Below are 26287 nucleotides of genomic sequence, written 5' to 3' on the forward strand. Positions count from 1 at the left end.
GAACAAATACAAAGATTTATCAGCATCAACCTCTGAGACAGAAACCTCTGAACCAGAAGAACCATTATCAGAATGATGATGTTCATTTAAAAATTCATCTGAAAAAAGAGAAGTTTTAAAAGACTTTTATGTAAACTAGAAGGAGAAATAACAGACATAGCCTTCTTAATGGATTTAAAAAATAAAATCTCTTATGTTTATCAGGAACACTCTGAAAATTAGATGTTGACGGAACAGCAACAGGTAATGTAACAGTACTAAAGGAAATTTTATCTGCATTAATAAGTTTGTCATGACATGCAATACAAACAACAGCTGGAAAAACAGATACCAAAAAATATAGCAGATACACTTAGCTTGGTAGCTCCAGCACTAGACAGCGATTTTCCTGTAGTATCTTCTGACTCAGATGCAACGCGAGACATCTTGCAATATGTAAGAGAAAAAACAACATATAAAGCAAAATTGATCAAATTCCTTAAATGACAGTTTCAGGAATGGGAAAAAATGCCAAAGAACAAGCTTCTAGCAACCAGAAGCAATGAAAAAATAAGACAAATAATGTGGAGACAAAAGCGACGCCCTTATTTTTTAGCACCAAATAAGACGCCCACATTATTTGGCGCCTAAATGCTTTTGGCGCCAAAAATGACGCCACATCCGGAACGCCGACATTTTTGGCGCAAAATAACGTCAAAAAATGACGCAACTTCCGGCGACACGTATGACGCCGGAAACAAATTTTTTGCGCCAAAAAAGTCTGCGCCAAGAATGACGCAATAAAATGAAGCATTTTCAGCCCCCGCGAGCCTAACAGCCCACAGGGAAAAAAGAGTCAAATTTTGAAGGTAAGAAAAAAAGATTAATCCAAATGCATTATCCCAAATATGAAACTGACTGTCTGAAAAATAAGGAAAGTTGAACATTCTGAGTCAAGGCAAATAAATGTTTGAATACATATATTTAGAACTTTATAAACAAAGTGCCCAACCATAGCTTAGAGTGTCACAGAAAATAAGATTTACTTACCCCAGGACACTCATCTACATGTTTGTAGAAAGCCAAACCAGTACTGAAACGAGAATCAGCAGAGGTAATGGTATATATAAGAGTATATCGTCGATCTGAAAAGGGAGGTAAGAGATGAATCTCTACGACCGATAACAGAGAACCTATGAAATAGACCCCGTAGAAGGAGATCACTGCATTCAAATAGGCAATACTCTCCTCACATCCCTCTGACATTCACTGCACGCTGAGAGGAAAACCGGGCTCCAACTTGCTGCGGAGCGCATATCAACGTAGAATCTAGCACAAACTTACTTCACCACCTCCATCGGAGGCAAAGTTTGTAAAACTGAATTGTGGGTGTGGTGAGGGGTGTATTTATAGGCATTTTAAGGTTTGGGAAACTTTGCCCCTCCTGGTAGGAATGTATATCCCATACGTCACTAGCTCATGGACTCTTGCTAATTACATGAAAGAAAAGGACAAAACCCCAAATTTTCCTTTTATGATTAAGATAGAACATACAATTTTAAATAACTTTACAATTTACTTTTATCACATTTGCTTCATTCTCTGAGCATCCTTTGTTGAAGGGCCAGCAATACACTACTATCCTGAGCACATCAGGAGAGCCAATTACATTATGATATAAGTGCAGCAGCTAGCTCCTAGTAGTGCTTTACTGTTTAAGTCTACCTAGGTATGCTCTTCAATACAGGATACCAAGTGAACAAAACAAATTAGACAGTAGTAAATTGTAGGCGCTATCTGAATCATGGGTCTTCTATGTACAACAGCTAATAACGGTAGAACAACAACCTGTTTATAGCATGCAAAACAAAATACATTGCTGAAAAGTTATTTTCTGTCATGGGGATTACATTTTGCATTTTATGCAACGGACAGGAAGTTCCTATCAAATGAAGCTGCAGACAAATAACAAAACACGTGTTAAATTATCTAGATACAGGTACTTTATTTACAAATATTCAGATTAATAGCATTTTGTTACATTGAGGGAAAGTACAGCAGTCCAAACAACTCCTTTAGTCAGAGATATGAACAGGTGACCTACTGCAAGGAACACGGAGAGCTCACCTGAACAATCTGATCTGTGTTTAACTCTGTAGGTCATGGTCCCGGGATAAGCCTCATTCTGCTTATCTGGTGGCAAAATGCATTAACCCTCTAACAGTATGTGTACTGATCTAATGTAAGAACCCCATATTAAAAAGGAATATATATAACCAGACTTAACAAGGGACTGCACAAAGTAATATTTTCACAATCCAGTTTTGGCCTTTAAAGGACTGTACAACATTCATACTTTTTAGTGACATTTTGTAAATCCGTAGCTACGCGTTGGTCAGGTTATGTAACATGCCTATTTGCTTCTGATCATGCTCCAGGGACCTTGCAGTTATTACTGGTCTGTATTAAAACAAAGCATTACAGATTCAATGGCTCCTCTGTAACTAATAAAAATGCCTTTATATTACATCAAATGCTTAAAAACATTGAACACAAAAGACAATGTATTTAAGCAATGGTTGCATGTACCAATTAAATAAGATACAAAAGCAAATGCTGTAGAAAATGACATGTCAAGCATCTAAAAATGACTAAGGAACATCCTAAAAAGCTGGGGCTGACTCATTAAAAACCATCCTACTGTAGTGTTAAAAATGCACAGCAGTTTGTAAGATCCACAATTGTTATTGTGACTAAATTAAAGAGAGAGGGTAGCGCGAGAATGGGAGAGCATAAAATGTACAACCCAGTCTTTTTGTACTATGTAAGGCAGGAATTACAGACCCGTGTGCGTTTCGCCTTCAGAAGAAATCAGCGCACCTAAACAGTTGCAGGGACATTTCAGGGAAAGTGCATCATCTTGGGTGAAAAACCCAGTTAAGTTGTTTAAATGACATGAACAATTGTACGTGGTCACAGAGATTATACTGTACAAACTGATTTTAATACATACTTTTGCAGGTATTGGTTTCTTCTTTAAAATCATATACACAGAATGTATTTAAATGTTAGACAGCTTCCTTCAGATTTTTGTTTTGTTTGTTTTTTACGTGTTAATGACAAAAAGGATAAAATATCAAAAAGACACAAAGCTACTGAGCACGGGGAAGTAAACCATATTGTTTTGTCTGAATTCTTAGAAAGCATAAGACATAATGTACCCCCCCCCCAGGAAACAGGAGCAAAATCTCTTCCCCAACAAAATGCAGCTACAGGTTCCCCTTTATCAACTATTAAGTTATTCAGAGCAAATAAAATGATCAGCTACTGTGGGTCACAGAAGGAAAAGCTGTAGCACTGCCATGCGATGAATCAAGTCCAGCATCAGTGCTTATATTTAAATCATGGTTTGCCGACATCACAAAGACAATTAGGGGGAAGAAAAAAAAAGTTTTAGAGTTTACCATGCAGGAAAAGTTTTTTTTTGTGTGTTTATTACTTGACTCGTCTTTAGCCTGATTACATCTAGTTATTTAGCCATTTAGTATTGTGTTAAACTGTCGCCTTAGCAGAGTCACCCCACTTAATTTAAACCAATAGATGTACAGAAGAGAACGGGGAAGTAAAAAATGCTGCTACAGACGAACAGGTGGAAAGATTGGAAACAGAAGCATCAGACACAGGTCACTAGCAGCCACAGCCTTCTCTCTGGGGTTGGGGCTCGCTGGTTAGCCGCCCGCCTTGGGGTGCTGAAGGTTTGTGTTGTACACCAGATTCAGCAGCGTTTAAATCCAGGCTTCCATCTTGGATATTTTGGTAGATTTTCTTTGCAGCTTCCAGGAATGCGTCTTCCACATTCTCACCCCTGGAAAGCAGGAAGCAAACAAGGCATTGACAATTGTCCTGGAGCACCAAGGCAGTCTATACCTCAGTAAGGGTGCAGCACCAAACGCTACTGCACACACACACGGATTATAGTGTTAAGTTCCCTAATAGAGGCTTCCTGCACCATATTAGTGATCCCACTGCTCACTATAAACACACAGCGTCTGTGCAAAGCTTAAATACCTGCTCCCCTCTTACTAATGATTTACAATTCTTACACTTACGTTTTTGCACTTGCTTCAAGGAAGAGAAGTCCTAGAAAATAAAATAAGGAAGATTATTATTTAAAGGGACATTGCATAAAAGTTTTGTAGATGATGCATTTATACAGCCCATTTGGGAGTGTTTTTGTAACAATGTATATAGTTATACTTATTTTTTAATAACAGTGGGATGATTTTCAGACTCCTAACCAAGCCCCACAGTGTCAGATGTATACTGATGTCTACAGACTCCTGTTTATGTTATCTGTCTTTTCATATGCAGGGAAGGGGTAGTCTGCTCTTCTTGTTTTGCCAGCCCCTTTCACTGAGCGCCCCAGCCTAACCTCACTAACAGTGGAGCCTCTAGTAAGTTTGTACATGATCTATTTATATAGCACATACAGGTGTTTTTTTAAATGTATATAGTTTTGCTTATTTTTTAAACAACATTGTGCTGATTTTCAGACTACTAACCAAGCCCCAAAGTTTTAGAAGTAGATTGTTGTCTACCTACTCTTCCTGTTTGTATAAAGGGTCTTTTCATATGCAGACGAAAGGGGAGGGAGTTGGTGTCTGCTCTTTTTGACGTCTAGCCCCTTTCAGTGGGTGTCCCAGCCTAACCTCACCAACAGTGCTAAACTGGGAGCTTGTAAGTAAGTTTTTATACTGGATTTCTACATCAGTATCTGTGCATATTCTTCTTTATAGTAATGTTTATTGCATGCAGTTAGATGAGAATTGGTGTATACTATCCCTTTAATGCCAGTCTCTAGTAATAGCAGAAAGCTCCTATAAATACAAACAGCACATATGAAATAGCCGAACATAAGCTACTGTGGTATAAACATCAAGAAGTTAATATCAGCTCCCATTGGAAAAGGTTCGCTAGGTTCACCATGTCACACACACACAAGTTACATCAAACTAAATGACATGGTGGGACTAAAGGTAACTTCTTTGTAAAGTATAAAAGAGCTTGTCTCTATATTATAATATAAAACAAGGTATATATATGTATTATTTATAGACAAACCTGCATATACACGTATGTATACATACATCAAGGTACATTTTAGGTGTGGTGACCAAGGGGGCTCCCATAGGTGTCTCATTGGGGACTTTATAGGCTCCCTGGCGCTTGGGTTTGTCAAGCACCGCACTAAGCTGCCATAGTCTTTAAATCATAGCCCAGACAACCGTACAGGCCGCTGCATTATAGAAATAATAAAACACACGTTCCTAGCAAGCCATCCGTCTGTAGGGCTGCTCACTGGTGTGCTTGCACCATATGACGGTCACAGCGTCCTTGTCTTCACTTTACAACATACACAACATACAATCTAAGTCACATGCATTATAGAAATAATAAAACACACGTTCCTAGCAAGCCATCCGTCTGTAGGGCTGCTCACTGGTGTGCTTGCACCATATGACGGTCACAGCGTCCTTGTCTTCACTTTACAACATACACAACATACAATCTAAGTCACATGCATTATAGAAATAATAAAACACACGTTCCTAGCAAGCCATCCGTCTGTAGGGCTGCTCACTGGTGTGCTTGCACCATATGACGGTCACAGCGTCCTTGTCTTCACTTTACAACATACAATATACAATCTAAGTCACATGCATTATAGAAATAATAAAACACACGTTCCTAGCAAGCCATCCGTCTGTAGGGCTGCTCACTGGTGTGCTTGCACCATATGATGGTCACAGCGTCCTTGTCTTCACTTCACAACATACACAACATACAATCTAAGTCACATGCATTATAGAAATAATAAAACACACGTTCCTAGCAAGCCATCCGTCTGTAGGGCTGCTCACTGGTGTGCTTGCACCATATGACGGTCACAGCGTCCTTGTCTTCACTTTACAACATACACAACATACAAACTAAGTCACATGCATTATAGAAATAATAAAACACACGTTCCTAGCAAGCCATCCCTCTGTAGGGCTGCTCACTGGTGTGCTTGCACCATATGACGGTCACAGCATCCTTGTCTTCACTTTACAACATATACAACATACAATCTAAGTCACATGCATTATAGAAATAATAAAACACACGTTCCTAGCAAGCCATCCGTCTGTAGGGCTGCTCACTGGTGTGCTTGCACCATATGACGGTCACAGCGTCCTTGTCTTCACTTTACAACATACACAATATACAATCTAAGTCACATGCATTATAGAAATAATAAAACACACGTTCCTAACAAGCCATCCGTCTGTAGGGCTGCTCACTGGTGTGCTTGCACCATATGACGGTCACAGCGTCCTTGTCTTCACTTTACAACATACACAACATACAATCTAAGTCACATGCATTATAGAAATAATAAAACACACGTTCCTAGCAAGCCATCCGTCTGTAGGGCTGCTCACTGGTGTGCTTGCACCATATGACGGTCACAGCGTCCTTGTCTTCACTTTACAACATACACAATATACAATCTAAGTCACATGCATTATAGAAATAATAAAACACACGTTCCTAGCAAGCCATCCGTCTGTAGGGCTGCTCACTGGTGTGCTTGCACCATATGACGGTCACAGCGTCCTTGTCTTCACTTTACAACATACAATATACAATCTAAGTCACATGCATTTTATGGAGCATCATTTAAAGACAGAAGCACATTCTCTATATAAAATTACCATTTTCTTCAGCAAACTGTTTTGCTTCTTCATATGTAACATCTCTTTGAGCTTCAAGATCAGCTTTGTTTCCTATGAGGATAATCACCTAAACAAGAACAGCTTTATTAATATACCTATTACACTTATCGTTAAGGATAGAATCATTAAAAAAACAATAAAGATGAATAAACACACAGCACCTGAAATGACTCAAGCAGATATTTAATAAGATAGAAGTACTGAATACGTTGTGCTAAAAACAAAGTGACTACAGACTTTAAGAAAACTTACAGTATTTGGATTGGTGAGGTTTCGTGCGTCTGTCAACCAGCTACTTAAATGGTTGTACGTGCTCCTCCTGCAAACCAACAAAACACGGCGTTAGATTCAGGGCTGCACATATCAGAGGCATAACTAGCTTTATCATGGCCTAGGTAGCCTCTATAAGTAACAAATACCTTACCAGCTGGCTCAACTTGCCTACTTCCTATAAGTGGCTTTAGCTATTTCTGTCTAGGGTGCGACGGTCTGCAGTGCACTCTGTATAGCTATGTAAACAGCTGTGGAAGAACCATGACTGCTTCCTACAAAAGGGAAATTAATTCTTACCTGATAAATTTGTTTCTTTTACGATACGATGAGTCCACGGATTTCATCCTTACTTGTGGGATATCGCCTCCTGGTCAGCAGGAGGAGGCAAAGAGCACCACAGCAGAGCTGCTATATATAGTTCCTCCCTTCCCTCCTACTCCAGTCATTCGACCGAAGTTAGGAAGAGAAAGGAAAAGCCAAGGTGCTGAGGTACATGCAAACAGGTGTATAATATGTATTAATACTTTCCCCTTCTGGTGAACCGCAGCCGTCCCACAGTCTCTCCCAAGGTCTGTGTGAATAGATCAGGTGTGCTAGCTGGAGGCGCTGGTTCAGCTTGTATCAGCCGTTGGTATCTTCCTTTCCTTCCTCGGTTGTATAACTCTAGGTGCAAAATAGTGGTGCTGAAATATCCGACAATACACCATACAAAGGTGAATATCTACTCACAGTGTATATTGCAGGTTACCGGCTCCTTCCCAATATGAAAAGACAATATCACAGATTCAGTAAAAAAGTTTGTCTTTATTTGGCTCAACGCAAAAGCGTTTCAACGGTCCCAGCCGTCTTTCTCAAGAGCAATAAAAGTGCTTTACAAACCAAAGCATTGACTGAAGTTTAACAAAATTAAAGACCTGTCTTAGAAAAAACAGGGTGGGTCGTGGACTCATTGTATCGTAAAAGAAACAAATTTATCAGGTAAGAATTAATTTCCCTTTTCTTTTACAAGATACAATGAGTCCACGGATTTCATCCTTACTTGTGGGATACAATACCAAAGCTATACCACACGGATGAAAAGGGAGGGACAAGACAGGGAACCTAAACGGAAGGCACCACCGCTTGAAGAACTTTTCTCCCAAGACAGCCTCAGATGAGGCAAAAGTATCAGATATGTAAAATTTGGAAAAAGCATGAAGAGACGACCAAGTTGCAGCTTTGCAAATCCGTTCAACAAAAACAACAATTTTGAATGCTCATGAAGAAGCCACAGTCCTAGTGGAATGAGCCGAAATTTGCCCAGGAGGCTGCAGTCCAGCAGCCACATATGCAAAACGGATGATACTCTTCAGTCAAAAAGAAAGCGGTAGCCGTAGCTTTCTGACCCCTACGTTTCCCAGAAAAAACAACAAACAGGGAAGACTATTGACGAAAACCCATAGATGTCAGTAAGTAAAACTTCAAAGCACGGACCACGTCCAAACTATGTAAAATCCGCTCCTTCTTAGAAGTAGGACACAAGGAAGGAACAACAATTTTCTGATTAATATTTTTAGTTGAAACAACCTTAGGAAGAAAACCGGGTTTGGTTAGTAACACCACCTTATCCGAATTTAAAATAAGATAAGGAGAATCACATTGTAAAATCAACGGAAAGCATAGGTTCAAACGGAACCCCCGAAGAACTTTAATAACAAAATTCAAACTCCAAGGAGGAGCAATTGGTCTGAATACAGGCCTGATTCTAGTCAGAGCCTGACAAAAAGATTAGACATCTGGAACATCAGCCAGACACTTGGGTAACAAAATCGACAAGCAGAAATCTGTCCTTTTAAGGAACTTGCTGACAACCCTTTCCCCAAACCTTCTTGGAGAAAAGACAAAATCCTGGGAATTCTAACCCTACTCCAAGAGTAGCCCTTGGATTCACACCAATAAAGATATTTATGTCATATCACACGGGAAAATTTCCTAGTAACAGACTTACGTGCCTGAATCAAGGTGTCTAGAACCGAATAGAAAACCCTCGCTTAGATAAAATTAAGTGTTCAATTTCCAAGCAGGTAGGTGCAGAGAAACTAGATTCAGATGAAAAAAGGGTCCCTGAAGGAGAAGGTTCCCTCAATGGAAGCTGCCCTGGTGGCCGAGATGACATGTCCACCAGATCGGCATACCAAGTCCTGCGAGGCCACACAGGAGCGAAGAGGATCACTGATGCCCTCACCTGTTTGACACAAGCAATCACCCAGGAAAAGGCGAGCAAATGGAGAGAACTCACACGCTAAGCTGAAAGACCAAGGCATCTACCAGCTCGGCCTGGGGATCCCTGGACCTGTATCTCAGAAGCTTGACATTCCAACGAGACGTCATAAGATCCAACTCCGGCCTGCCCCATCTGAGAATCAGGTTGGCAAATACCTCCGGATGGAGGTCCCATTCTCCCGGATGAAATGTCTGACTGCGAAAGAAAATCTGCTTCCCAGTTTTCCACACCTGGGATGTGGATCGCCGACAGATAACAAGAGTGAAACTCCGCCCACTGTAGTATCTTGGCTACTTCTGTCATTGCTAAGGAACTCCTTGTTCCTCCCCGATGATTGATGCAAGCTACAGTCGTAATGTTGACCGAATGGAATCTGATGAATTTGGCCGAAGCCAACTGAGGCCAAGCCTGAAGCACAGTGAACACAGCTCTCAACTCTAGGATATTGATGGGAAGTAGATACTCCGCTCGAGTCCATACACCCTGAGCCCTCAGGGAGTTCCAGACTGCTCCCCATCCTAGTAGGCTGGCATCCTATGTTCCTATCACCCACAAGGGTCTGAGAAAGCATGTCCCCTGGGACAGATGATCCAGCGACAACCACTATAGAGGAGAGACCTTGGTCTCCTGATCTAGAATTATTTGAGGAGACAATTCTGTATAATCTCCATACCACTGCCTGAGCACACTCAGTTGTAGAGGACGGAGATGAAAACGAGCAAAAGAAACGATATCCATCCCTGCCACCATCAATCCAATTACTTCCATGTACTGAGCCACTGAAGGCCAAGGATGGGGCTGAATGGCCCGATCTTTAACCACCTGACTTCTGTCAGGAAAGTTTTCAAGGCAAGAGAGTCGATTAGAGTTCCTAAGAAGGGCACCCTTGTCTGTGGAATTAAACTCTTTCCAAGATTTACCTTCCACCCGTGAGTACTCAGGAAGGAGAAAACAAGGCCGGTAAAAGACTTTGTTAGTTGATAAGAGGACGCCTGGATCAGAATATCGTCTAGATAAGGCGCTACTGCAATACCCCTCGGTCTTAGAACTGCCAGCAGAGACCCCAGAACCTTTGAAAACTCTGGGAGCTGTTGCCAGGCCGAAAGGAAGAACCACAAACTGGAAATGTTTGTCCAGAAAGGCAAACCTCAGGAACTTGAGATGACATCTGGAAAGAAACATGAAGATATGCATCCTCTAAATCCACTGTCAATATAAATTAACCCTCTAGACCAAAGTAAGAATGGTACAAATAGTTTCCATCTTGCGAGAAACTATGAGAAACTGGTTTAGACTCTTAAATTCTAATACAGATCTGAAGATTCCCTCATCATAGTTTCTGGGAACCACAAACAGATATGAGTAAAACACCCTGCTCCTGTTCTAGTATAGGAATGGGAACAATGAAACCTAGGGAGGAGAGTTCTCTAACACAATGCAAGAACGGCTCCCCTAAGAACTAAACTACAGATAATCCTGAGTGAAGAAGAAATATCGTGTTCCACAAGATACGATCCCGGATCAGGAGCATGTCCACCACACCGTTCCTGATGTAACAGCAGGTCGCTTTACATTTTTATTATAATTTTGTAAATACTTAAAATTCAAAAAGAATTACTTCCGTCAAGCCAGAGCCCAACAAGTCCATGCAAGGAAACGTTAAAGCGTAGACGCAGAGTCTACATCTTAGAACAAGGCTCTAACCAAAAAGGCTTGGTGAGTTGGAACAGAGAAACCTGAAACCTATAATTTCAGTTCAAAAAATTGAAAGAAAAGAAATTAGCCAACTCAAGGGCTTGTATCTTAGCCTGGTTCATCATCCAGGGAAGAGTCTGAGTTAGTAGTATCAGAAAACACAGACCATACGCTATTTTCGACAGCAGGTGGTCAGTATAAGTCCTGTAGTATGATCCATTTTAAGATCTTACCGTCCTCTAAAGGTATCGTAGAACTCAGAGTTAGGCTGGAAACTACTACAAACCGTGCCCAGCCTCCAGTTAAGTTGACCGTGGAAAAACATCCTTTTAATGAAAGGGAATGCGGTTCTCCATCCCTAAAAACTGACTGGGCACCCTTATCATAGAGTGAGTCGCCCAGGATAGCTAAAACCTCCCAAGTAACAAATGGAGGTAAACAAGCTAAGGCAAGGGAAAAACAACCTCAGGATCAAAATAAAGGAAGTATGCTATCTGAGCCTGAGAATGCAGTATGAGAAAAACCCAAAGTATCTTCCTCTTTGGTAACAGGAAAGACATAGCTGGACTAGTAACCATTAAATCAATCACCCTGATTGAAATTAATTCCTCCAGAAATGATTTCTACTACATAGGAAAAAAAAAAACTATGATGTATGAAATGTTAGAGAGGAAGAGCAGGGCACTGTAAGTGGGCCATAATTATAGGAGAAATTTGTGGCATAGGTTGACCACAGTCAACAGACTCCCATAGTAAAAGAAGGGCAGAAAAGAAACAATGTTTTTATTTTATTTTTTATTTTTATGAATAAATTAACACACACATTACTATCTCTTTAAAAATAAAGAGCAACACATTTCTGTGAGAACTTATTCCATCCTGAGACATAAAGGCTGGATTAAACAATTAAATAGTAAAAACCCTAAAATAAAGACTAACAGATAACTATGTTACTTTCTCTTTAAATGTAAAAAATCACTCATTTAGTGCATACTTGATCCAATCTACAATCCAAGGATAGCTTAAATAAACAGTGAAATTATGCCAAAGACAATGAACAGATAAAAAAAAATGTTACTTTCTCTTTAAATTTTAGACACTGGCAGCTTGCCAAGACTCTCCAGATACTTGGTAAACTTAAAACGTCATGTATTCTTATGGAACAACATGACAAACATCAAAGCCCCAGATTGTAAACCGATCCGGAGCGCATCTGTAGCGCTATCCGGACCCATGGACAAGACATATGCAACTAGTCCTCAGAAACTGCTCTACGTAATAAGCAAGTGCGGTCTAAGTCGGCCAAAAGCTCCGCCCATCGTGGGCGTGGCCATCTAATAAAACTGCATAGAGTCATGGATGGGTTGAATCTACAACCCATTATAAAGATAAACCAAAGGACTCATCATTCACAAATATCGGGCACATCCTCATGGTAGCCTGCCCGGTGTAAATGTCCCCAAAGGCAACTCCTAGCCCCATAGGACCTGTAACAGAGTATCGTGGGCGTTAACAAAAAAACAATCAAACAGCTCCCGGCATGTTTTTCATACTATGTAAATGCCGGGAGAAGAGAAAAGGCGCGCTCCTCCAAAGACCGCCCTTCATGGGAATTAACAACAAATACCTCATGGTCGACATGTTTAATTATTAAAATGAGCTAGAAACATGTATATGACCGCAGGTAGGATTACCTCAGAGACTTTTTAACAAAAGTGCCCAGTTAAGTCCGCCACAGGCGACATCAGTACAGACATCTCCCGGCCGGTATGTATTCTCTAAGAACCGCCGAGAGATGTGATTACCACCATCGTAACTTGTATTAAATATAGATAGCCCTTCTGTGCCTGCGTTGGCTGTCGCACTTAGTCTCCTGTGTAGCAGAGAAAAGTTATGCCAATAAAATAAAGTGCCCAATTCCATTAAAGGGATACAAAACCCAATTTTATTCTTTCATTATTCAGATAGAGCATGCAATTTTAAGTAACTTTCTAATTTATTCCGATTATCTATTTTTCTTCGTTCTCTTGCTATCTCTATTTGAAAAAGCATGAATGGAAGGTTAAGAGCCAGCCCATTTTTGGCTCAGTACCTTGGTAGAGCTTGCTGATTGGTTTGCTACATTTAGTAACCAATCAGCAAGAGCTATCTAGGGGCTTAAATAAAAATGGGCCGGCTCTTAAGCTTACATTCTTGCTTGTTCAAATAAAAATAGCAAGAGAATGAAGAAAAATTAATAATAGGAGTAAATTAGAAAGTTGCTTAAAATTGCATGCTCTATCTACAAAATGAAAGAAAAAAATTGGGTTTAGTATCCCTTTAAGGGCTTCCTTATTCCATCTAAACAAAGCAAGTGCCCAACTTCTTCTGAGTCCTCTTTTCTTGTAACCCCAGAAATAAAAGTCAACACTTACCTCAATCTGCCCGACAGCAAAGGCAGTCCACCCGGCTTGCGAGGTCCTAATTTTCTCCTCACATTGGCCTGTGGAAATAAAAAGACTGAGTTTTACTCTTCCCTCAGACTTTACAAGCAGGGCAGCATCAGTGTGGGAGGCACAGTGAGAATTATGTCCCACAAGTTCCCATTGCATTAAAGCCACCAAATGCTTCTCTTTTTACTGAAGAGACTGATCTGGTCTAGGCTACATCCCAGAACAAAGTAGCACACTGAAGCACCAATTTTAAAAATAATAAACTCTTGATTGAAGAATTTATAACTAACACCTCACTTTACCTCTTCCTATCACTTCCTAACACAGGCAAAGAGAATGACTGGAGTGGGAGGGAAGGGAGGAGCTATATATACAGCTCTGCTGTGGTGCTCTTTGCCTCCTGCTGACCAGGAGGCGTAATCCCACAAGGATGAAATCCGTGGACTCATTGTATCTTGCAAAAGAATTGGCTTTAGTTATTTCTATCTAGGGTGCGACGGTCTGCAGTGCACTCTGTATAGCTATGTAAACGGCTGTGGAAGGACCATGACAGCTTGTTTGAGACAACCCTGGATTACCTTTTAACAGCACTACTCGGGGTGGTAGTGATAGACACAAATACTTTTTAAGGCAGTAATGTGAAATATATATATATATATATATATATATATATATATATATATATAAAACAATTTATGTAAGAACTTACCTGATAAATTAATTTCTTTCATATTGGCAAAAGTCCATGAGCTAGTGACGTATGGGATATACATTGCTAGCAGGAGGGGCAAAGTTTCCCAAACCTCAAAATGCCTATAAATAAACCCCCCACCACACCCACAATTCAGTTTAACGAATAGCCAAGAAGTGGGTTGATAAGAAAGGAGCAAAAGCATCAACAAGGAATTGGAATAATTGTGCTTTATACAAAAAAATCATAACCACCACAAAAACATAATTTATGCTTACCTGATAAATTTATTTCTCTTGTAGTGTGTTCAGTCCACGGGTCATCCATTACTTATGGGATATATTCTCCTTCCCAACAGGAAGTTGCAAGAGGATCACCCAAGCAGAGCTGCTATATAGCTCCTCCCCTCACATGTCATATCCAGTCATTCGACCAAAACAAGACGAGAAAGGAGAAACTATAAGGTGCAGTGGTGACTGGAGTTATAATTTTAAAATTAAGAACCTGCCTTAAAAAGACAGGGCGGGCCATGGACTGAACACACTACAAGAGAAATAAATTTATCAGGTAAGCATAAATTATGTTTTCTCTTGTTAAGTGTGTTCAGTCCACGGGTCATCCATTACTTATGGGATACCCATACCAAAGCTAAGTACACGGATGATGGGAGGGACAAGGCAGGAACATTAAACAGAAGGAACCACTGCCTGTAGAACCTTTCTCCCAAAACCAGCCTCCGAAGAAGAGAAAGTGTCAAATTTGTAAAATTTGGAAAAAGTATGAAGTGAAGACCAAGTTGCAGCCTTGCAAATCTGTTCAACAGAGGCCTCATTCTTAAAGGCCCAGATGGAAGCCACAGCTCTAGTGGAATGAGCTGTAATTCTTTCAGGAGGCTGCTGTCCAGCAGTCTCATAGCCTAAACATATTATGCTACAAAGCCAAAAAGAGAGAGAGGTAGCCGAAGCCTTTTGACCTCTCCTCTTGTAGAAAAGCCAATATCCTAGGAATCCTAACCTTACTCCATGAGTAACTCTTGGATTCGCACCAATATAAAAATTTACGCCATATCTTATGGTAAATTTTTCTGGTCACAGGTTTCCGAGCCTGTATTAATGTATCAATAACCGAATCCGAAAACCCATGCTTTGATAGAATCAAGCGTTCAATTTCCAGGCAGTCAGCCTCAGAGAAATTAGGTTTGGATGGTTGAAAGGTCCCTGAATTAGAAGGTCCTGTCTCAGAGGAAGAGACCATGGTGGACAGGACGACATGTCCACTAGGTCTGCATACCAGGTCCTGCGTGGCCACGCAGGCGCTATCAGAATTACCGATGCTCTCTCCTGTTTGATCCTGGCAATCAGTCGAGGTAGCAACGGAAATGGTGGAAACACATAAGCTATGTTGAAAACCCAAGGGGCTGCTAATGCATCTACCAGCACCGCTCCCGGGTCCCTGGACCTGGATCCGTAACAAGGAAGCTTTGCGTTCTGGCGAGATGCCATGAGATCCAGATCCGGTTTGCCCCAACGACGAATCAGTTGAGCAAATACCTCCGGGTGAAGTTCCCACTCTCCCGGATGAAAAGTCTGGCGACTTAGGAAATCCGCCTCCCAGTTCTCTACGCCTGGGATGTAAATCGCTGACAGGTGGCAAGAGTGAGACTCTGCCCAGCGAATTATCTTTGAGACTTCCAACATCGCTAGGGAACTCCTGGTTCCCCCTTGATGATTGATGTAAGCCACAGTCGTGATATTGTCCGACTGAAATCTGATGAACCTCAGTTTTGCTAACTGAGGCCAAGCTAGAAGAGCATTGAATATTGCTCTTAATTCTAGAATGTTTATTGGAAGGAGTTTCTCCTCCTGAGTCCACGATCCCTGAGCCTTCAGGGAATTCCAGACTGCTCCCCAGCCTAGAAGGCTGGCATCCGTTGTTACAATCGTCCAATCTGGTCTGCGAAAGGTCATTCCTTTGGACAGATGAACCGGTGACAACCACCAGAGAAGATAATATCTTGTCTCCTGGTCCAGATTTAGCAAAGGGGACAGATCTGAGTAATCCCCGTTCCATTGACTGAGCATGCATAGTTGCAGCGGTCTGGGATGCAGGCGCGCAAATGGCACTATGTCCATTGCCGCGACCATTAAGCCGATTACCTCCATGCACTGAGCTACTGATGGGCTTGGAACGGAATGAAGGACACAGCAAGCATTGAGAATCTTTGATAACCTGGACTCCGTCAGGTAAATCTTCATCTCTACAGAATCTATAAGAGTCCCTAGAAAAGGAACCCTTGTGAGTGGTAACAGAGAACTCTTTTCCACGTTCACTTTCCACCCATGCGACCTCAGAAATGCTAGAACTATCTCTGTATGAGACTTTGCATTCTGAAAACTTGACGCTTGTATCAGAATGTCGTCTAGGTACGGAGCCACCGCTATGCCTCGTGGTCTTAGTACCGCCAGAAGTGAGCCCAGAACCTTCGTAAAAATTCTCGGGGCCGTGGCTAACCCGAAGGGAAGAGCCACAAACTGGTAATGCCTGTCTAGAAAGGCAAACCTTAGGTACCGATAATGATCTTTGTGAATCGGTATATGAAGGTAAGCATCCTTTAAGTCCACTGTGGTCATATATTGACCCTCTTGGATCATGGGTAGGATGGTTCGAATGGTTTCCATCTTGAACGATGGTACCCTTAGGAATTTGTTTAAGATCTTTAAGTCCAAGATTGGTCTGAAGGTTCCCTCTTTTTTGGGAACCACAAATAGATTTGAGTAAAATCCTTGTCCCTGTTCCGATCGCGGAACTGAGTGGATCACTCCCATGATTAAGAGGTCTTGTACACATTGTAGAAATGCCTCTCTCTTTACTAGGTTTGTTGATAACCTTGGAAGATGGAACCTCCCTTGTGGAGGAGGTTTTGAAATCCAGAAGGTATCCCTGAGATATAATCTTCAACTTCCAGGGATCCTGCACATCTCTTGCCCAAGCCTGGGCGAAGAGAGAAAGTCTGCCCCCCACTAAATCCGTCTCCGGATAGGGGGCCCTGTCTTCATGCTGTCTTAGGGGCGGGAGTAGGCTTTCTGGCCTGCTTGCCCTTGTTCCATGACTGGTTGCCTTTCCAACCCTGTCTGTAACGAGCAGTAGTTCCTTCCTGTTTTGGAGCGGAGGAAGTTGATGCTGCTCCTGCCTTGAAGTTACCAAAGGCACGAAAATTAGGCTGTTTGGCCTTTGGTTTGGCCCTGTCCTGAGGAAGGGCGTGGCCCTTACCTCCCGTAATGTCAGCAATAATTTCCTTCAAGCCGGGCCCGAATAAGGTCTGCCCTTTGAAAGGAATGTTAAGTAGCTTAGACTTGGAAGTTACATCCGCTGACCAGGATTTAAGCCAGAGCGCTCTGCGCGCCTGTATGGCGAATCCGGAATTTTTAGCCGTAAGTTTGGTTAGATGTACTACGGCACCTGAAACAAACGCATTAGCTTGCTTAAGGGTTCCAACTTTGCTCAAAGCCTCATCCAATGGCTCTGTGCGAATCGCCTCTTCCAGAGACTCAAACCAGAATGCCGCTGCAGCCGTGACAGGCGCAATGCATGCAAGAGGCTGCAATATAAAACCCTGTTGAACAAACATTTTCTTAAGATAACCCTCTAATTTTTTATCCATTGGATCTGAGAAAGCACAGCTATCCTCCACCGGGATAGTGGTACGCTTGGCTAAAGTAGAAACTGCTCCCTCCACCTTAGGGACCGTCTGCCATAAGTCTCGTGTGGTGGCGTCTGTAGGAAACATTTTTCTAAATATCGGGGGAGGGGAAAAAGGCACACCGGGTCTATCCCACTCCTTAATAATTTCTGTAGGTCTTTTTGGTATAGGAAAGACGTCAGTACACACCGGTACCGCATAGTATCTATCCAACCTACACAATTTCTCTGGAATTGCCACCGTGTCGCAATCATTCAGAGCCGCTAATACCTCCCCTAGTAACACACGGAGGTTCTCAAGCTTAAATTTAAAATTTCTGAATCCGGTCTCCCCGGATCAGAACCGTCACCGACAGAATGAAGCTCACCGTCCTCATGTTCTGCAAATTGTGACGCAGTATCAGACATGGCTCTCGTGTCATCAGCACGCTCTGTCCTTAACCCAGAGCTATCGCGCTTGCCCCTTAATTCGGGCATATTATATAATACTTCTTTCATAACATTAGCCATATCATGTAAAGTGATTTGTAAGGGCCTAGATGTACTTGGCGTCTCAATCCTATGCATCTCCCGAGCGGGAGACGCAGGTACTGACACGTGAGGAGAGTTAGGCGGCATAACTTCCCCCTCGTTGTCTGGTGATAGTTTCTCTATCAGTACAGATTGACTTTAATTCAAAGCAATATCAATACAATTGGTACACATCGTTCTATTGGGCTCCACATTGGCTTTTGAACATGATGAACAAACAGTTTCCTCTGAATCAGACATGTTTAAACAGACTTAGCAATGAAACTAGCAAGCTTGGAAATCACTTTCAATAAGTTTACAAGCAATATAAAAAACGCTGCAGCGCTTCAAAAATAGATATAATTAAACAATTCTTAACAAGAAGTGTATTATTAGCAGAGGATTGCACCCATTAGCAAAAGGATGATTAACCCCTCAATACCCAAAACGGATAAAACGGATATCAATTAAGATTTAACGCTTTTAATCACAGTCAAGCACACTGTCACAGATCTGCTGTGACTGATTACCTCCCTCAAAAATGAATTTTGCAGACCCCTGAGCTCTCTAGAGACGTCCTGGATCAAGGAGGAAGAAGCAGGAAGACTGTGCTAGAATTTTAACTGCGCAACAAGGCGCTAAAACAAGGTCCCTCCCACTCCTATCACAACAGTGGGAGCCCTGATATAACTGTTTCCATGCAGAAAATATATGTTAGCCATGTGGAAAAAAATCATGCCCAAAGAGATTTATCACCAAAGTACCTCACAAAAACGAATAGCATGCCAGTAAACGTTTTATTAAAAAACAACATTTTCCAATGTCATGCAAAGTTATCACTAAGCCTGCTACCAGTCGCTACCACTGCAGATAAGGCTTAAGTATTATTTCAGTTTTAACAGTATTTTCTCAGTCAAATTCTAGTCCCTAGAAAATAACTCGACTGCGCATACATTTATCAGCCTGATACCAGTTGTCACTACTGCATTTAAGGCTGTACTTACATCATACGGTAACAGCAGTATTTTCTTAGTCAATTCCATTCCCAGAAAATAAAGTACTGAACATACCTCATTTGCGGAGGACCCCGCATGCTATTCCCAGTTTCTGAAGTTACCCCACTCCTCAGAATGTCGAGAACAGCCAATGGATCTTAGTTACGCCTGCTAAGATCATAGAAAAAAAAAAAAAAAAAATGCAGGCAGTTTCTTCTTCCAAATACTGCCTGAGATAGAAAAACAGCACACTCCGGTGCCATTTAAAATAACAAACTTTTGATTGAAGAATAGTTAAGTAAAAACTCCAGCTCCTCTCGCGACCTCCTTCTTTGTTGAGGGTTGCAAGAGAATGACTGGATATGACATGTGAGGGGAGGAGCTATATAGCAGCTCTGCTTGGGTGATCCTCTTGCAACTTCCTGTTGGGAAGGAGAATATATCCCATAAGTAATGGATGACCCGTGGACTGAACACACTACAAGAGAAAAGGGTGGGCCTCATGGACTCTTGCCAATATGAAAGAAATGAATTTATCAGGTAAGTTCTTACATAAATTATGTTTTCTTTCATGTAATTGGCAAGAGTCCATGAGCTAGTGACGTATGGGATAGCAAATACCCAAGATGTGGAACTCAACGCAAGAGTCACTAGAGAGGGAGGGATAAAAATAAAGACAGCCAATTCCGCTGAAAAAAGAATCCACAACCCAAATCAAAAAGTTTTAATCTTTATAATGAAAAAAAAATGAAATTATAAGCAGAAGAATCAAACTGAAACAGCTGCCTGAAGAGCTTTTCTACCAAAAACTGCTTCTGAAGAAGAGAAAACATCTAAATGGTAGAATTTAGTAAAAGTATGCAAAGAAGACCAAGTTGCTGCTTTGCAAATCTGATCAACAGAAGCTTCATTCTTAAAAGCTCAGGAAGTAGAAACTGACCTAGTAGAATGAGCCGTAATCCCCTGAGGCGGGGATTTACCCGACTCCAAATAAGCATGATGAATCAAAATCTTTAACCAAGAAGCCAAAGAAATGGCAGAAGCTTTCTGACCTTTTCTAGAACTAGAAAAGATAACAAATAGACTAGAAGACTTTCTGAAATCTTTAGTAGCTTCAACATAATATTTCAAAGCTCTAACCACGTCCAAAGAATGAAAAGATATTTCCAAAGAATTCTTAGGATTAGGACACAACCAAGGGACAAAAATTTCTCTACTAATGTTGTTGGAATTCACAACTTTAGGTAAAAATTTAAAAGAAGTCTGCAAAACCTCCTTATCCTGATGAAAAATCAGAAAAGGAGACTCACAAGAAAGAGCAGATAATTCAGAAACTCTTCTAGCAGAAGAGATGGCCAAAAGAAACAATACTTTCCAAGAAAGTAATTTAATGACCAGAGAATGTATAGGCTCAAACGGAGGAGCCTGTAAAGCCCTCAAAACCAAATTAAGACTCCAAGGAGGAGAAATTGGCTTAATGACAGGCTTGATACGAACCAAAGCCTGTACAAAACAATGAATGTCAGGAAGATTAGCAATTTTTCTGTGAAACAGAACAGAAAGAGCAGAGATTTGTCCTTTCAAGGAACTTGCAGACAAACCCTTATCCAAACGATCCTGAAGAAACTGTAAAATTCTAGGAATTCTAAAAGAATGCCAAGAAAATTTATGAGAAGAACACCATGAAATGTAAGTCTTCCAAACTCGGTAATAAATCTTTCTAGACACAGATTTGCGAGCCTGCAACATAGTATTATCACTGAGTCAGATAAACCTCTATGACTAAGCACTAAACGTTCAATCTCCATACCTTCAAATTTAATGATTTGAGATCCTGATGGAAAAATGGACCTTGAGATAGAAGGTCTGGCCTTAACGGAAGTGGCCAAGGTTGGCAACTGGACATCCGAACAAGATCTGCATACCAAAACCTGTGTGGCCATGCTGGAGCCACCAGCAGTACAAATGAACGCTCCATTATGATTTTGGAAATCACTCTTGGAAGAAGAACTAGAGGCGGAAAGAGATAAGCAGCTTGATAATTCCAAGGAAGTGACAACGCATCCACTGCTTCCACCTGAGGATAACTGGACCGATACCTGGGAAGTTTCCTGTTTAGATGAGAAGCCATCAGATCTATTTCTGGAAGCCCCCACATCTGAACAATCTGAAAAAACACATCTGGGTGAAGAGACCATTCTCCCGGATGTAAAGTCTGGCAATTGAGATAATCCTCTTCCCAATTGTCTATACCTGGGATATGGACCGCAGAAATTAGACAAGAGCTGGATTCCGCCCATGCAAGTATCCGAGATACTTCTATCATAGCTTGAGGACTGTGAGTCCCACCTTGATGATTGACATACGCCACGGTTGTGACATTGTCTGTCTGAAAACAAACGGTTCTCTCTTCATAAGAGGCCAAAACTGAAGAGCTCTGAGAATCGCACGGAGTTCCAAAATATTGATTGGTAATCTTGCCTCTTGAGATTTCCAAACCCCCTGTGCTGTCAGAGATCCCCAGACAGCTCCCCAACCTGAAAGACTTGCATCTATTGAAATCACAGTCCAGGTTGGACGAACAAAAGAGGCCCCCTGAACCAAACGGTGGTGATCTAACCACCAAGTCAGAGATAGTCTAATATTCGGATTTAAGGATAATAATTGTGATATCTTTGTATAATCCATGCACCATTGGTTCAGCATACAAAGCTGAAGAGGTCTCATGTGAAAACGAGCAAAGGGGATCGCGTCAGATGCTGCAGTCATGAGATCTAAAACCTCCATGCACATAGCTACTGAAGGGAATGACTGAGACTGAAGGTTCTGACAGGCTGAAACCAATTTCAGACGTCTTTTGTCTGTTAGAGACAAAGTCAAGGATACTAAATCTATTTGGAATCCTAAAAAGGTTACCCTTGTCTGAGGAATCAAGGAACTTCTTAGTAAATTGATCCTCCAACCATGTCTTTGAAGAAACAACACTAGTTGATCTGTGTGAGATTCTGCTGAATGTAAAGACTGAGCAAGTACCAAGATATCCTCCAAATAAGGAAAGACCGAAATACCCCGCTCTCTGATTACAGAGAGAAGGGCACCGAGAACCTTTGAAAAGATGCTTGGAGCTGTTGCTAGGCCAAAAGGAAGAGCAACAAATTGGTAATGCTTGTCTAGAAAAATCTCAGGAATTGATAATGATCTGGATGAATCGGAATATGAAGATATGCATACTGTAAGTCTATTGTGGACATATAATGCCCTTGCTGAACAAAAGGCAGAATAGTCCTTATAGTCACCATTTTGAATGTAGGTATTCTTACATAACGATTCAAAATTTTTAGATCCAGAACTGGTCTGAAAGAATTCTCTTTATTTGGAACAATGAACAGATTTGAATAAAACCACAGACCCCGTTCCAGATATGAAACTGGCACAATTACCCCAGATAACTCCAGGTCTGAAACACACTTCAGGAAAGCCTGAGCCTTTACTGGGTTCACTGGAATGCGTGAGAGAAAGAAACTTCTCACAGGCGGTCTTACCTTGAAACCTATTCTGTACCCTTGGGAAACAATGTTCTGAATCCAATGATTTTGGATTGAATTGATCCAAACATCTTTGAAAAATCGAAGTCTGCCCCCTACCAGCTGCACTGGAATGAGGGCCGCACCTTCATGTGGACTTGGGGGCTGGTTTTGATTTTCTAAAAGGCTTGGATTTATTCCAGACTGGAAAAGGCTTCCAATTGGAAACCGTTCCTTTAGGGGAAGGGTCAGGTTTCTGTTCCTTATTCTAACGAAAGGAACGAAAACGGTTTGCAGCCCTAAATTTACCCTTAGATTTTTTATCCTGAGGCAAAAAAGCTCCCTTCCACCCAGTGGCAGTTGAAATTATAGAATTATAGAATCCAACTGAGAACCAAATAATTTATTACCTTGGAAAGATAGAGATAGCAAAGTTGACTTAGAAGTCATATCCGCATTCCAAGATTTAAGCCATAAAGCTCTTCTAGCTAAAATAGCTAAAGACATATACCTGACATCAATTCTAATGATATAAAAAATGGCATCACAAATGAAATTATTAGCATGATGAATTAGCCTAACAATGCTATATACATTAGTATCTGGTACTTGTTGCGCTAAAGTTTCCAACCAAAAAGTTTAAGCAGCAGCAACATCAGCCAAAGAAATAGCAGGCCTAAGAAGATGACCTGAACATAAATAAGCCTTCCTTAGATAAGATTCAAGCTTCCTATCTAAAGGATCTTTAAAAGAAGTACTATCTGCCATAGGAATAGTAGTACGCTTAGCAAGAGTAGAGATAGCCCCATCAACTTTGGGGATCTTTTCCCAAAACACCAATCTATCAGTTGGCAAAGGGTACAGTCTCTTAAACCTTGAAGGAGTAGTAAATGAAGTACCCAGACTATTCCATTTCCTAGAAATTACATCTGAAATAGCATCAGGAACTGGAAAAACTTCTGGAATAACTACATGAGGTTTAAAAAACGCATTTAAACGTTTACTGGCTTTAATATCAAGAGGACTAGTTTCCTCCATATCTAATGCAATCAACACCTCTTTTAATAAAGAACGAATATACTCCATTTTAAATAAATATGAAGATTTGTCAGTGTCAATATCTGAGGCAGAATCTTCTGAACCAGATAGATCCTCATCAGAGATAGATAAATCAGAATGCTGTCGGTCATTTCAAAATTGATCGAATTTATGAGAAGTTTTAAAAGACCTTTTACGTTTATTAGAAGGTGGTATAACAGACAGGGCCTTCTGAATAGAATTAGAAACAAATCCACTCACATTAACAGGAATATCCTGAACATTAGATGTTGAAGGAACAACATCAGGTAATGGACTACTGCTAATGGAAATATTGTCTGCTTTAGAAAGTTTATCATGACAACTAACACAAACTACAGCCGGAGGAACAGTTACCACAAGTTTACAACAAATGCACTTAGCTTTGGTAGAACCGACATCAGGCAGCATTCCAAAAGTAGATTCTGATACAGGGTCAGATTGGGACATCTTTCAATATGTAATAGAAAAAACAACATATAAAGCAAAATTATCAATTTTCTTATATGACAGTTTCAGGAATGGGAAAAAATGCAAACAGAATAAGCCTCTGGAAACCAGAAGCAAAAATACATGAAGACTTAAATAATGTCAAAAGTCTGGCGCCAAGTATGACGCCCACAACTGACAAAATATTTTTTGGCGCCAAAAACGTCTGCAACAAACACGAGCGTCCTAGATGACGCAACTATGAAAATTCTCGGCGCCAACTAAGACGTCGGAAATGACGAAAAATATGTCAACAAATGTAATTTCCGCGCCAAAAAAATATTGCGCCAAGAATGACGCAATAAATTATAGCATTTTGCGCACCCACAAGCCTAACAGCCCGCAATTTAGAAAAAAGTCAATTTGAAAAATTTCAGGCAAGAATTTTTTTTTTTATATGCGCATTTCCCAAGATGAAACTGACAGTCTGTAAAAACATAATTTATGTAAGAACTTACCTGATAAATTCATTTCTTTCATATTAGCAAGAGTCCATGAGCTAGTGACGTATGGGATATACATTCCTACCAGGAGGGGCAAAGTTTCCCAAACCTCAAAATGCCTATAAATACACCCCTCACCACACCCACAAATCAGTTTAACGCATAGCCAAGAAGTGGGGTGATAAGAAAAAAAGTGTGAAAGCATAAAAAATAAGGAATTGGAATAATTGTGCTTTATACTAAAAAAATTATAACCACCACAAAAAAAAGGGTGGGCCTCATGGACTCTTGCTAATATGAAAGAAATGAATTTATCAGGTAAGTTCTTACATAAATTATGTTTTCTTTCATGTAATTAGCAAGAGTCCATGAGCTAGTGACGTATGGGATAATGACTACCCAAGATGTGGATCTTACACGCAAGAGTCACTAGAGAGGGAGGGATAAAATAAAGACAGCCAATTCCGCTGAAAATAATCCACACCCAAAATAAAGTTTAAATCTTATAAAGAAAAAAACTGAAATTATAAGCAGAAGAATCAAACTGAAACAGCTGCCTGAAGTACTTTTCTACCAAAAACTGCTTCAGAAGAAGAACACATCAAAATGGTAGAATTTAGTAAAAGTATGCAAAGAAGACCAAGTTGCTGCTTTGCAAATCTGATCAACCGAAGCTTCATTCCTAAACGCCCAGGAAGTAGAAACTGACCTAGTAGAATGAGCTGTAATCCTTTGAGGCGGAGTTTTACCCGACTCGAAATAAGCATGATGAATTAAAGATTTCAACCAAGATGCCAAAGAAATGGCAGAGGCCTTCTGACCTTTCCTAGAACCGGAAAAGATAACAAATAGACTAGAAGTCTTTCGGAAATTCTTAGTAGCTTCAACATAATATTTCAAAGCTCTAACTACATCCAAAGAATGCAATGATTTCTCCTTAGAATTCTTAGGATTAGGAAATAATGAAGGAACCACGATTTCTCTACTAATGTTGTTAGAATTCACAACCTTAGGTAAAAATTTAAAAGAAGTTCGCAACACCGCCTTATCCTGATGAAAAATCAAAAAAGGAGACTCACAAGAAAGAGCAGATAATTCAGAAACTCTTCTGGCAGAAGAGATGGCCAAAAGGAACAAAAAACTTTCCAAGAAAGTAATTTAATGTCCAATGAATGCATAGGTTCAAACGGAGGAGCTTGAAGAGCCCCCAGAACCAAATTCAAACTCCAAGGAGGAGAAATTGACTTAATGACAGGTTTTATACGAACCAAAGCTTGTACAAAACAATGAATATCAGGAAGATTAGCAATCTTTCTGTGAAAAAGAACAGAAAGAGCAGAGATATGTCCTTTCAAGGAACTTGCAGACAAACCTTTATCCAAATCATCCTGAAGAAACTGTAAAATTCTCGGAATTCTAAAAGAATGCCAGGAAAAAT

At 40.7% G+C, this 26287-nt stretch overlaps 1 protein-coding gene across 1 annotated transcript in view; it reads right to left on the reverse strand.

Annotated features, from left to right (window-relative positions):
- Positions 1 to 1959: 1959 nt before the first annotated feature.
- Positions 1960 to 26287, reverse strand: part of RAB14 (RAB14, member RAS oncogene family) — a 164926-nt gene continuing 140598 nt past the window's right edge. The window contains exons 3-6 of the mRNA XM_053695938.1: positions 7011 to 7077; positions 6738 to 6825; positions 4089 to 4119; positions 1960 to 3844 (exon numbers count right to left, since the gene is read on the reverse strand). Coding sequence (XP_053551913.1) covers positions 3667 to 3844; positions 4089 to 4119; positions 6738 to 6825; positions 7011 to 7077 — 364 coding nt within the window. The 3' untranslated portion in view covers positions 1960 to 3666. The remainder of the gene's footprint in view (positions 3845 to 4088; positions 4120 to 6737; positions 6826 to 7010; positions 7078 to 26287) is intronic.

The sequence above is a fragment of the Bombina bombina genome, chromosome 12, assembly GCF_027579735.1.
Source record: "Bombina bombina isolate aBomBom1 chromosome 12, aBomBom1.pri, whole genome shotgun sequence".
Lineage (NCBI taxonomy): Eukaryota > Metazoa > Chordata > Amphibia > Anura > Bombinatoridae > Bombina > Bombina bombina.